Source organism: Erigeron canadensis, chromosome 6 (assembly GCF_010389155.1).
Source record: "Erigeron canadensis isolate Cc75 chromosome 6, C_canadensis_v1, whole genome shotgun sequence".
In the NCBI taxonomy this organism is placed as follows: domain Eukaryota; kingdom Viridiplantae; phylum Streptophyta; class Magnoliopsida; order Asterales; family Asteraceae; genus Erigeron; species Erigeron canadensis.
In genome coordinates, this window is record NC_057766.1 from 34,473,455 (window position 1) to 34,486,911 (window position 13,457).

The following is a 13,457-nucleotide window of genomic DNA, read 5'->3' on the forward strand; positions in this document are numbered from 1 at the left end:
GTTTTGATGAGTAGAATGGTTGCAACCTAATTCTGTAGATGAGTTGGGTGGATGAAATCCACTAGTGTTGATAAATCTCGAGCATAGCCTTGAAAGAGTTAAACTTAACTCATAGTTATCGTATTAAGGCTAGTTGTGTTGTGTTGATCACTCAGGGGCATTGTACATGTTTCGTGTTTGACCCAATTAACGTTGGTAGAGAAATTACGGGTGAAGTGCACCACCAGTCTAGTAACGGATTACTCATGGATTTGCTTATGTCTATCCATAACAACAATGATGGACCACCGAAAGTTCTACCCATCTGGTTGGGTATAAGGTTAGCCACCTCACACAATTTATTTGTGCAAATTTAATTTGGCATAACCTTTGAGTGGATTGGGTAGCTTGTGTAATTATGTTGCTTATGTTATTGGAGGATTGCTAAGCACATTGTAGGATTTGATAATCCTAACTATGTAGATTGTATCGATATTGTGTTTATGTCTTTATGTATGCCTGAGTTGCTTTAGAAAATGATTTAATTGGCAATTTCTTTTATTAAATTAACATGTTATATTACTTACATTTAATAGGTGACACTTGTTTTGTGAAAATGTGTTGTTCCCTCTAGTTAGGCATTAATTAGCGACTAGGTAGCTCATTGATGAGATGGGCAGGGACGGCTCTACAATGGGGCAGTGTGGGCAACGGCCTCCATTCCAATTTTGGTATAATGTAATTTTTTAGAGATATATTTGTAGTTTTGTTCCTAAATAATAATAATAAACAGAAAATACATTATACATACAAATGTCACCATCGTTGTCATAAGCATCTTCTTTGAAAATATGTTACTTATGTTGTAAGCATTAGTTTTGAGATAAAATCTTCTATTGGTAAAGTAAAAATCTTCAGTTATTTTGATTTTTAACAAAGTTGAAAAAGAGAAGTTGAAGAAAGTGTTTTATTTGTTTGGGTAATTGTATCAAAGTTTATCACATGCTCTAAGATTGCAAAGACCAATGTTCAAATTAAAGATAGATGTTCTCATAAATGGCACACAGACGAAATTATTTTAAGGTCCATTTTTTTCTAATTCTCCGGTGAGAGTTAATTTTTGTTTAAAAACTTTTTTCCCCTCAAAAATGACTCTAATAAATATAATAAAAGACTTTTAAATTTGCCCCCTCACAAAAAAAGTTTTGGCTCCGTCCCTGGAGATGGGTAGCATTTTTTGGAGCTTGTAGATGTCGGCTTTAGTTACTCATAGCTACCTTTATTTAAGTAGACTCCTTTATTTAGCCATTCGACCGTTACTAAGTTGGTTGTCTTTTTTATTGTGAATTTCATTTGGATTATTGTGACGATACGTGTTAGTAACGCATTTTGAGACATTTATTATGTGTTATTGATTCCGTTATGAATCAAATGAGATTTTTTAAACGTCGCTTCTGCTTCCGTATTTTGTTAATGGTGTTATGTTTAATATTAAAAAAAATTGAGATCTATATTTTTTTAAAGCAACGTACTCGATCTAAAACTTACATACATAAACTACAACGGTTTTCCTGGTATGATTGTATAGTGCGTATTAAAATGTTGACATGACAATCCATACAACTATTTTTAGTTGTACCTTGTACGCATGCATTATATATTGATGCTTCTGAGTTCTGAGACATTCCACACAAAAAGATAAAAATTCATATATGCCGTTAAACAACTTATGCATCATGATAAATTACTTCATGTAATCAGAGGGACGAAATTGATGCTTGGGTGACTAAATAGAAAATCAGGCTCTATATATGATATATACTTATGTGATCACACGTTTCCATTATGCATCTTTTACGGGAATCGAATTTTTAACCAATTAACTACTTATGAATTTGTTTGTTTTATGTTATATAACCCTGTTGACTGAATATAATTCCAACTTCGATATCATTTCAGAATACTATATGTCATATTCTATCAAATGGTTTTATAAAATGAATTACCTGAAAAAACACTTATATAACTCTATTGATAGAATATAACCATTTGTTTTTCGAGTATTTTAGCTTAGATACTATCAAGTGGTTATATGTATGTCTTATGAACTTAAAAATCTTGTCATTACAAATATATGTGATTTCTTCACTATGTTTTAAGTTTATTCTAAAAAGGAATTAATAAAAAATGAACATAGAAAAGCTAAAAATAACAATCATTTCATTTCATTTTTGGAAAGAAATAATTATGCAAAATATAACTAAACAATCCTTTCGTTTGATTTTATTTCCTTTCTTTTGTTCATTTAAACAAAACTTAAGAACGCAACTTATTTTGAAATTTTATCACATTTTTTCTTTTCTATTCTAAAAAGCTCAAGAACATAGCGCCATAAGTAATCTCTAGGGTTCTAGACAAACAATGTGTGAAATTGTTCGGTAAAAAGTTTGTATTATAATAGTTTATTTAATAATTGAACAAACATGAACATCGCTTGCTCTTTATATATATATATATATTGTTTGTTCATTATATGCGATAAGTATCCTAAAATGTAACAAACTTTGGACGAATGTCTATAGTAGGAAATAACTAAAGTTTTGTGTATTGTATGTAAACAACTTTAAAAAAAAGTTTATTGTATATAAGAAAATATACGTGTCAACCATATAGAGGTGCCACTTGTCTGATTTAAATTGGTTGAATACATTTTCTTACATACAATAAACATTATTTTCGAGTTGTTTACATACAATACACACAACTTTAGTTATTTCTTACTATAGACATTCGTTCAAAGTTTGTTACATTACAAGATACTTATCCCTCGTTATATTCATGAACGTTTGTTAAGTTGTTAACAACGGTATACATGTTGTTTGTTTATGTTAGCAATCATGATCAAGAAATAATAAATAATGAATAACATAAATAAATAAACAACATTTTATATATATGTAGAGCGATAGATAAATAAACCAATCCCTTTTTTTCTAACTAAACATTGTTGTGTATCCTGAAAACATTTCTGCATTAGTATATATACTTTTACACTATATGAATCTTTGTGTCTCAGTTTTATCATGATCCAATAGTCAAAAATCCTTTTTATATATATAGATATATATAGTTTAAGTGAGTATAGGGTTGTCTCACACCTAACTTGAGTGAATAACCTTTTCACATCATAATTTTTAATATTTTTTTCAAAGTAAACAAACGATTTTCGTTTTAGTGTAAAATACATTAAAAATTTAAACATGAGATGTTTTCACTCAAGTTAAATGTAGGACAACCCCATATGCACTTTCTTCATATATATATATAAAAGGAAAAGTAGTTGTTACACATTTGACTTGGGTGAAAAATTTCTCACATACTAATTTGTTAATATATTTAATAAATGTTTTGATCCTATGTTTTTTTATATATTAAAAAATTATATTTGAATGGTTTTTCACCCAAGTTGGATGTGTAATAGCTTCATATTCAAATTTTTCCATATATATAATTTATATATATATATAGGTCAATCAAATGAAAACACCCTTAAAATGAGAACACAGAGAGAACACAAAAAAATCTCGTTTTGATGCATTAAAAATACATAAAACTAACATAATGTATAACTAATTATCATAATTTAAGTGTTTAACAACACATTAACTTGTCAAAATCGAGAAAATCGTGTTTTTGTATTGTGCATTCATCTTGGATGCATATTCATCAAAATGGATGCACAAAACAAAAAAACATGATTTTTCCGATTTTAATGGATCAATATGTTATTAAACATTTAAATATATATAATTAGTTATACACTATGTTAATGCATCAAAATGTTGTCACGTTGTTCTCATTTTAAGGGTTATATTAAGTATCATATGTTCGTGAATACTTACGTATGTTTGTGTTCATTTGTTTGTTCAGCCAACGTAACCGATCGACTAATTATGCAATTAATTACAGTAGTTTTTATAAGATGTGAAAACCATATTTGTAGGCATGTAGCTACGTTTGCTTAACCAACATTATGTTATTAGTTAAGAGGTTGACAATTGCATACGATGCCAAAAAAAACAATAGAAAGTTAAATCAAACATGCAACACATTTTATAATACATCACATGAATAAATTTGAACTTTTGAAATACAAGACACGGTACATAAATGTAAAAAACATACACTTGCAAGTATATTATCTACTTAATACTTGGATGTCCACTACTCCACCAATATCTAGTCATAAGTCATCTACGTACGTATAAAGGCTGACACACACTTGAATCTATAAGGTAGACTACTTGAAAAACTCGATCGTCTATATATCTTTGAAGACAAAGGTATATGTTTAGATTCTTACTCTACTAACACCAAGTTTATTTGGAAACAGCCTCTTTACCTAAAAACAATAAGGCTGTCTACATCTTAATTACCTCGATACATACTTCATGAAAGACAGGCAGGATTTGATACGTTTATTAGGTTTTTTTGTTACTATGTTAGAATAAAAATTCGAGAATTTACAGGATCGAGTCCAATAACGACATTTAACAATTAGTAAGAAACTAACATATATAATATCTACAAGATCTCAGACGACTACCGGAAAATAATGGAACGGTAATTATATACGAGTATTATATATATATATGTAATAATAATAAAATTCGATCAGGCTGTAGCTCTTGCGCAAATAATAACGGCATCATGATTAAGCAATTACGTATGGAAATCCGTCGATAACAGAGGCGCGTGTACCTTTCATCAGTAGAGAACTCATAGAGTTTGCCTCTGGGTGAGAAGACAAAAACGGCGACATCCACCTCGCACAACACAGCCAGCTCATGAGCTTTCTTCATCATTCCGCTCCGCCGTTTCGAGAACGATACCTGACGGCGAACCTTTCCTTCGATGCGTTTCATTTCCACCTTTCCTCTCACCATTTTTTTTGTTTTTTCCTTTCCCTTTTTCTTTTTCTTTTGTCTTTATTATTATATATATATTTATAACCGGGTATAGTAGTAGCGAGTGTAGTACGTACGGGTTAGAAAACCTAGTTTGTGAACTACTTTGGGATGCCACGTGTCGGCTATAATTCCAGTTCATATCGATTTCTTTAATTTTGTTGGTTAAGGGATTTGGGGGTGGAAGGGAAAAATGAATGCGTCTTAAAGGTGTGTATGGGTAACATGGGATATTTATTTGGGGTATGGAATTTGGTTGCAAAATATCTTTTCTATCTTTCATGTACTTTACGTATTTGACCCTTGACCATCGACAACATGGGACTCCCTAACCTATAAATAAATGACATTTCGCCTTTTCCCTTTTTGTTTCTAGGCCCAACAGTTTTCTGTGGTAATGTAAGCCTGTTATTTTTATTATTTATTTATTGTTATCATTATTTTTTTCGATAAATTAGTAGTATTACTGATAAGTTGCTAGCTAGCTTACTTGATCATTTCTTGATAAGTTGCTAGCTGACTTGATCATTTCTCTATAGGAGGAAACTAGATGTAAATTCCATGTAAAATACGCGTATTTGTTAGAAACATTTCCTTCTCTTTTTTTTTTTTACAAATATATGTTGTATATATATATCAACTACTCCGCAATTACGAAGTAGCAATCATGGTACAGGAGTTACATTACATTAAAATTGTTCCAATTCTCTCAACTAAAATTACCTTTCCTAACCCGATATTTGTATCATAAAAAGCTTAAGGCCTTTGTAATTACTTTAAATACTTTTCTCTCTTTCTTACCTAGACCAATAACTTTCGTGTGCACCTCAATTAAATCTTTTGACTGATGAAACCATGAAGGAGTTGGTTTTGCACCAACATCCAATCCTCCCCCAAATTGTTACAGCCACTTGACAAGAACAGAGTATATGCTCGATTGTCTCATCCCAACAATCACATAAGCCACATAAAAGAGAACCAAAATTACAATTACGTAGTTGAAGAGCTTTATAGGTAGGTACCCGATCAAGAGCCACTCGCCACATGAACACGTTACACTTTTTTGGAACTCCTTTTGTCCACTTAAAAATGTATCTTTGACTGTAATCCTTGCCGCTTGAGATGAACTTCTTAACACTTTTCACCGAGAACACTTCATCTTTCTCCTCTAACCACGCCCACCTGTCATATGAATCGGTTAACCTCATCCCTTCCATAAGAGTACTAAAATAACATTTCCTTCTAATATCTATAATTCTTTATAAAACAAAGTGGATTAAAAAATTAAACATCCTAATTACTTTTTTCAACACTCTTCACATTTTTCTTTTTTTCTAATCCTAACTATATGTGTATCTATCCCTAAAACATATCTTAAATCCTAACCTTACAATATACCTCCTCCTTAAGCCTCCGCCCTCTCGCGCTAGCTCTGGCACCACCGTCACTAAACCATTGTCGTTAACATCATCGTCGCCGCATCGCGCGGGCATATATCAAATATTTAATAAGATGAAATAATTAAAATTTGAATAAAATGTACTATTATCTTTATAAATAGATATGTTTAGATTGTCTAGGCAGGCAATCATTTTACGTCGTCGATAAACTTTAAAATTCTGATAGGTTTTATTTTTTCTCCTTTGAGTTTTTATTTTCCTTAAAACAAATATATATATATATATATATATATAGAAAAGTTAAATTAGGGACTCCTTATTTTAGGGACTATGTTAGGGACTCTTTCTACCTCCTTCTCTGGCCACCACCACCATGATCTTCCGGCGACGACGACCATCTCCGGCGAGACTTACACATGTGTAAGTAACTTACAAATGTCTTAAGTACAACTTTTTTTTAGGTAGATCATCCATCACCGGTCACCCCCTATGACCTATCATCCTCTATGACCTATCACACTATGACCTGTCACCCTTAATGACCTATCACCCCCCCCCCCCAGCTTTGGTTTATGAATATCCTTAAGGGCGAAGCCCGCTCCGAATCATAATTTTTATTCAACTTACACATGTTAAGTTGTACTTACACATGTGTAAGTCTCGCCGGAGATGTCGCCGAAGATGAATATGGCCGGAGATGATCAGTGGTGATTAGATCTGATGAAAATGGACGGTCTAGATCGAGTCCCTAATAGTCCCTAAAATAAAGAGTCCCTAATCTAACCCACCATATATATATATAGGAAAATGATAAATTCTCTTAACCAATCTTCCTAAAAATCCTCCTAATATATGCACTTGCTAACACATGAAATCTACTAATTCTCTTTCCAAATCTCACCTCATGATTTTCCACATGTCACAATCTTATTAATTAGGAAGATTTTTAGGCTAATGAATTAGAAGGATTGATACTCACAAATAATACCCCAATATATATATATAATGGGTGACTACATCAACATGACATAAGAAAAACATTATTAGCTTAAATTGACAACTTAAAATTTTTTATGTCATGGTATATTTCCTTTAATAGTATAGGAAGATATTGAGATAAAGAGATACACATGAGTATTTTATTAATGAAGTCATTGAATACCTTACCAGACACTTGAATTAAAACATATTTTGGTAAATTAACATGTGTATTAATACGAGAATTCTTTATATGAAAAAAGATAATAAGATAATTGATTGTAAAATAACAGTTATATATGCTTAATGGTTAAAAGAAAGATAAAATCTCTTATTATCACTCGTTTACTTGCAGTTATATTAATGTTGGTTATACTTCATTATGTGTTGATGAAAAGTAACCTTGGGAAATCAATGTACAACAACAACATTACTCAATGAGGAATGATATATCTATAACAATAATTAGTCATTCATAATAATCTATGTTTTACGTAGTTGTATATTTGTGCAATAAAACAGTTTTAACTTTACACATAATTAAAAAAAAACTGTTTCCATGACGGCTTATAGTCAAACGGGTATTAGTAGGAAAACGTAAAGAGTTTAATAGGTTCTACGTAAAATAAAACAAGTATTGAATTCAAACAAATAAAACAACAAATTTTCTTTCACTAAAAATCACCATGCATCATGAAAATCATTGTGCATCATTATATATGTGAATCTCCGTGCATCAAATTTATCATGATCCAGGGATCAAGATCTTGTATTATTTATTTTAGTTTAATATTTGTTTTACAATAATTAACCCCTTAATAACTATACATGTTAACCGAGTATCAACTGTCTAAATAATTTCTAAAATTCCAATTTTATTATTTGAATTTGACTAATGGTGTACGAAAATGGAATGGTTTACATACAATACGTAAGCTATTCTAATATCAACTATCTACCAATATATATATAACAAGGTCCTAAATTCATCTCTAAACAAACAAGAACCCTTGGATGGATTCCATCTTTGATTTAGAACCATTAGATCAAATTTAATTATTTCATCTTTACTAAATGACGATATTAATACTTATACTTTTTATAATTATACAAAAAAAATCCTCCTTTAAATTTAATTTACACTTTTTGGTTTTCCATAAAAAATTTACACTTTTTACCCATCTTAATCTTAATTTTAATCTTATCTTAATACATACTAAAAGGCAATTGACCTAACCTCAATTGACAAATCATAACCCTAAATTAATTTACACTTTTTTTATTTTCCATCATCAATTTACAATTTCAAACCCTTTTATTATGTATATTTTTTTTTTTCTCAAAAATATAAAACTAAAATATAAGTAAACATATCCATAATCAACGTAAATGTATATAAACGAATATAAACATTCGTTTTTTATTGTAAGCTGCATTGGAAAAAAAAAACTCAAAGCCATTATATTCACCTCTGTTTGTCGAAGTAAAAAAAAACCAAAAAAAGTTAATTTGTTTATTTTCTCTTTAGCAACATTAAAGAAACAGAACACATGAATGTTTAATTTTTTAATACTTAAATATTTTTAATTGGATATAATATTTTTAGACACACATCCACATACTTATAATTCTTTTTACATAAATAATTACTATACATGCATAATCTTAAAACTGACACTTTTAAAACTTTTTTCATAAAATATTAAATTATTGAAATAAAATACATAAAATATAAAACTCATTAATCCCAAAAATCAAACTAAGTAAATAACTAAAAAAATGTCTTTTTAATGAAAATATAGACAAATTCGCTTACATCCAAGTATGATTATAACTTTTTTAGTTATTTTTAATCATAACAATGTCAAATATCTTCCCGAGTTCCATGTATATCAGTATAAAGGATATACATTATCCTTCACATTTTATACCATCATCAGAAATATCGATACCTGCATGATTGAATAATTGTAAAGTCTAGACACAAAGAAATTTTGCAAATAAACAATAATACAAAATTAAATTAGAATGGAAAAAAATATTTGCTACTTGTCAACTCGTTTTTTGACTCGGCACAAAAACTTGCTTTTTGACTCTTGAGATTTTACCCCAATCATATAAAAAGAGATGAAACTTTGAAAAAGAAAAATATCATTCGAAATAAGGTTTGAAATTGTAAAAAGAACAATAAAAAGTTATCTAAATATCGACCATTATTGTAGACTTTTATTTTTTTTAATAAATAGCCAAACTTGTTAGTGAAAAATATATCTTAATGAATCTAAATGTTTAATGTATGGATTAGATATAATCACATTAAAGTTGAAACCAAATTTTGGTGAATATCAAAAAGTCATAAATAATAAACTAAAATACGTAAAATATATTTCCAATGAAAATATAACGATTCCAAATTTGGTTAAAGAATACTTAATTAATAAGTTTGCTTAAAAGTTTATTTTCACTTTTTTATATATATATTTTCTATATTTTATTTTTATTTATATTTATTTGTTTAATATAAATATAAGATAAAATATTATGAAAAAGTATGAAGATGCCACATAGGAAAAATCCTATGTGTCAATATTTTAACATAGCTTAGCTTTAGTTTAGAAGAGTGCTTAGATTTGCTCGGTTAACTACTGTTTTAATAATTATATAGATTGGCTACCTCCACGCATAAACAACACTTTTTATTTAAAGGTATCACAGCATTAAGTAGATATTCTATTAATCTATACTATATTATAAAATAAATTTACTTTTGAACTTTCAACTTTTCAACATTCAACCCTCATATAATATCCTTAAAAGAAATCTTAACCACTCATTTTTTTTTCTCTCACCTCAAATCTTAACCACTAATTCATTCAAAATCATTATATTCATTTAATTCATTCAAAATCTTTTATTTCAAAAACTATACATCGATAAATTATAAAAGTTATATGGGTGTTCTTAAAATTTCATGCTCTTTCATTAGAAATGTCATTCGATATACTTTCGACAAATTTTTAAATTCGAGGGCGGACTCCAGACGGCTAAGGCATTTGGCTACCACACTCTATAACCTATCACCTCCTATCATCTATCATACTCTATGACCTATCACCCCACCATCTCATTGCCGCAATGCGCAAGTACTTTGTCGCATATTACATTAAGCCGTTTAACATTTGTTGAAACTTAAACCGTAAGACATTTTCAATTACAATAATAAACTTGTATATTCCTCGTATGATTTAATTATTGATGTGGGATTAAGAAAGAGTAATGGTTATTTCAGTTATATGAAAATGAGTTTTTCAAGTATCAAAAAAAAAAAAATAGTTCTTCTTATAGTTAATAGAATTAATAATTAAGAACTTAATTCATTCAGTCAAATTTCATGTTTTTTTTTAATTTAATAAAGAAAAATAACTATTAATTACTTTTTTTTTACTTAATACATTCAGGCTTTTTTTTATATATTCAGTCTCTTAATAGATTCAGTACTTAATGACTAAAAAAAAAACAACCTCTTACAATCTCATCATTTTAAAATGAAGGAAAATACTAAATAATAAAAGTGAAAATAAAGCAACAAAATAACGATATCGTGCCAACCACATCTCAACCACCAAATTGTTCCAAACATAAACAAATACATGAATAGAGTTATACACAATTATTATGCTAGTAACAAGTAAGCTAACAAATATATTATCCATTTATTTAAGTGCAAAAGTAGCACTTAGAAAGAAGAGTATTGATGCACATTCCATAATATAACATGACACGCTTAAACAATATTTCATTTTGATTGTTGTCGACACATTTTCTATTTCACATTAACTCCATTAGAAAAAACATTGTGGTAAAATCAAACATCATATCCATAGCAACTACCAGCTCCATCTTTTAAATGTCATTATCATTGTCATCTCACCATATAGTATGTGATCAATTAATAACTTTTTAAAACATATACATACGCGCGTATCCAAAAGTAATTCATAAGTTAGCCAATGGGTTAAAAAACCCCGTGTCATTCCGAAGTTCTGCAATGATGTTTGGATCCTGGGAGACCATGGTTCGAGTCTGAGTAGGCGGGGTTTTACCTTCAATTTAACGTCGTGCCTTCTGTAATGGTTAAATTGGTGGCTTTTTCCACCCTTGTGGTCCCTGATTTTGTGGATCGGTCGCTAGTGACTGTCTGCCCGTATGGATGTAACGACTAGCCGTCCCGTGACACGAAAGTTAAAAAAAAAAAAATTCATAAGTTTAAAGAAAATATAAATCAACACTCCAAAACTTAGAACCGGGCCTTCTATTTTTAAAAATTTTCTTTTTTCGAACATTCAGTCGGTATGCGATATTAGGGAAATCTCACCTTATAATGGTGAAGCCTTGCATGTACCCTAGACAATGAGATGTTGACCATGAGCCGTTACAAGTATTCGGAAGAAAAATCGCAAAATTTGTCTTCTATAAGGATCGATCGCAAGACTTTGGGTAAAACTCTGACCATCTGACTTGTCAATGGGTAGAACCGGGCCTTATATTCATTTACATAATAATAAGCCCAACTTAGTGTAATAAATTAATAATCAATATAAATAAATTCCGCCATATAAAACCCTACAACTATCCAGGTAGGGTTCTTTCTTTTAAAATCTTCACCCAGAGCAGCCGCACCTCAACTTTTGTAGCTCTACATCATCATTATCAGGTAATTCAATCTCTTTTCATTTTCTCAATACCTAACAATTCCAACCTATTTTAGCTCATGTAACATATACGGAGTATATTATATTACTAATAATTACTGCAGGTGAAACAGAAAGATGGAATCTCAGATCAAGCACGCAGTTGTGGTGAAAGTAATGGGAAGAACTGGGTCAAGGGGTCAGGTGACCCAGGTGCGAGTCAAGTTTCTTGATGATCAGAACCGGTTCATTATGAGAAATGTGAAAGGACCAGTTAGAGAAGGTGATGTGCTTACCTTGCTTGAGTCAGAAAGAGAGGCCAGGAGGTTGCGTTGATTTTATTACCAATGGGGTTTTGAAAACCTTATGTTTAACTTTTAATGTTTTTCTAATTTATTTGGATTTTGAACATGGGAATGGGAATGAATTATGTTTGATTTTGATGTTTGAGATTTTATGAATGGAGTAATTTGTGTTTCTCATGGAAAGGTTTTAGCTGTTTTTTTTTTGATTTATTTTGATAATTTGCTGTTTGGTTCTATTAATTGTTAGGTTGTTGGCTTTTCTTGAATTTAGATAGAGCTGAAAAGCATTTTAGGAGTGTTTGGATTACTAGTATAGAGTATCTTAGTAACTCATCAGCCACGATCAACGTGGTTAGGCGCCCCAATGAGGTCTTAGGTTTGAACCTAGGGTTGGCATATGAAAAGGTTAGGAAACCGTCACCGGAGTATCCCAATTAGGTCACGAATAACATGAACGGCGAAAAACGTTTACCCTTTTATCTTCAAAACACAGCAATTTTTACAAAAATCGAGGTTAAGTCAGGATTTTATAATTAAGCTATAGTTCATCTAGGCAATCTCAGTATTCTAGGTATTTCTTTTTCTAACTTGAAAGTTATAGTTTGACAAGACAATAGACGATGCTCTGGAAATTCTAGTGATTTAGATTTACATAAGTCTCATTTAGAAGACAAGTACAGAGAAGAGGCAAATAACAATCTGGTGCCTCTTATTTGCTCTAAACATGGAATTTTTTCGTTCATAAATAACCTTTTTGTGTCAGATACTTGGAAAGGGTATTGACTTTGTCTAGATTTCATAATGATTTATTGCAATTTGGGTGATCTCCAGAAATGTTTTGCTTTTGTTTTGTTTGAATATGTGTGCAGTATGCTAGTCATATCAAGTTTAGTTGGTATAGTCTGAATCATGTGATCATGCAAGTTGTGATTCTGTGATGTCTTGAATTCTGCTTGTGGGTTAGTAGGGAATGATGCCTCTGTAATTTTGTCTGTTGGTGATATGTTTAGTTTGTTTTATAGAGGTGACAAGATAGTTGTCCCAGTGGGATGGGTTGGACAATTACTTTTTTACTCTACAAGACCTTAGAAACTATAGAAATTGCAGAATTTAGTATTGTTATTTAGTAATAATTGT

General features: G+C 30.2%; 1 protein-coding gene across 2 annotated transcripts; it reads left to right on the forward strand.

The window, feature by feature from the left end:
- The first annotated feature begins 11,927 nt into the window (after positions 1-11,927).
- On the forward strand, positions 11,928-12,503 carry LOC122605113 (40S ribosomal protein S28-2). Of its 2 annotated transcripts, none has more exons than XM_043777993.1 (2): positions 11,928-12,038; positions 12,141-12,503. In XM_043777993.1, exon 2 carries the CDS (start codon positions 12,154-12,156, stop codon positions 12,349-12,351), a length of 198 nt encoding a protein of 65 aa, XP_043633928.1. In that variant the 5' UTR covers positions 11,928-12,038; positions 12,141-12,153; the 3' UTR covers positions 12,352-12,503. The 2 variants fall into 2 exon arrangements, with proteins under 2 accessions (XP_043633928.1, XP_043633929.1); XM_043777994.1 differs by having other exon boundaries at positions 11,943-12,038; positions 12,150-12,503.
- Positions 12,504-13,457: the final 954 nt, after the last annotated feature.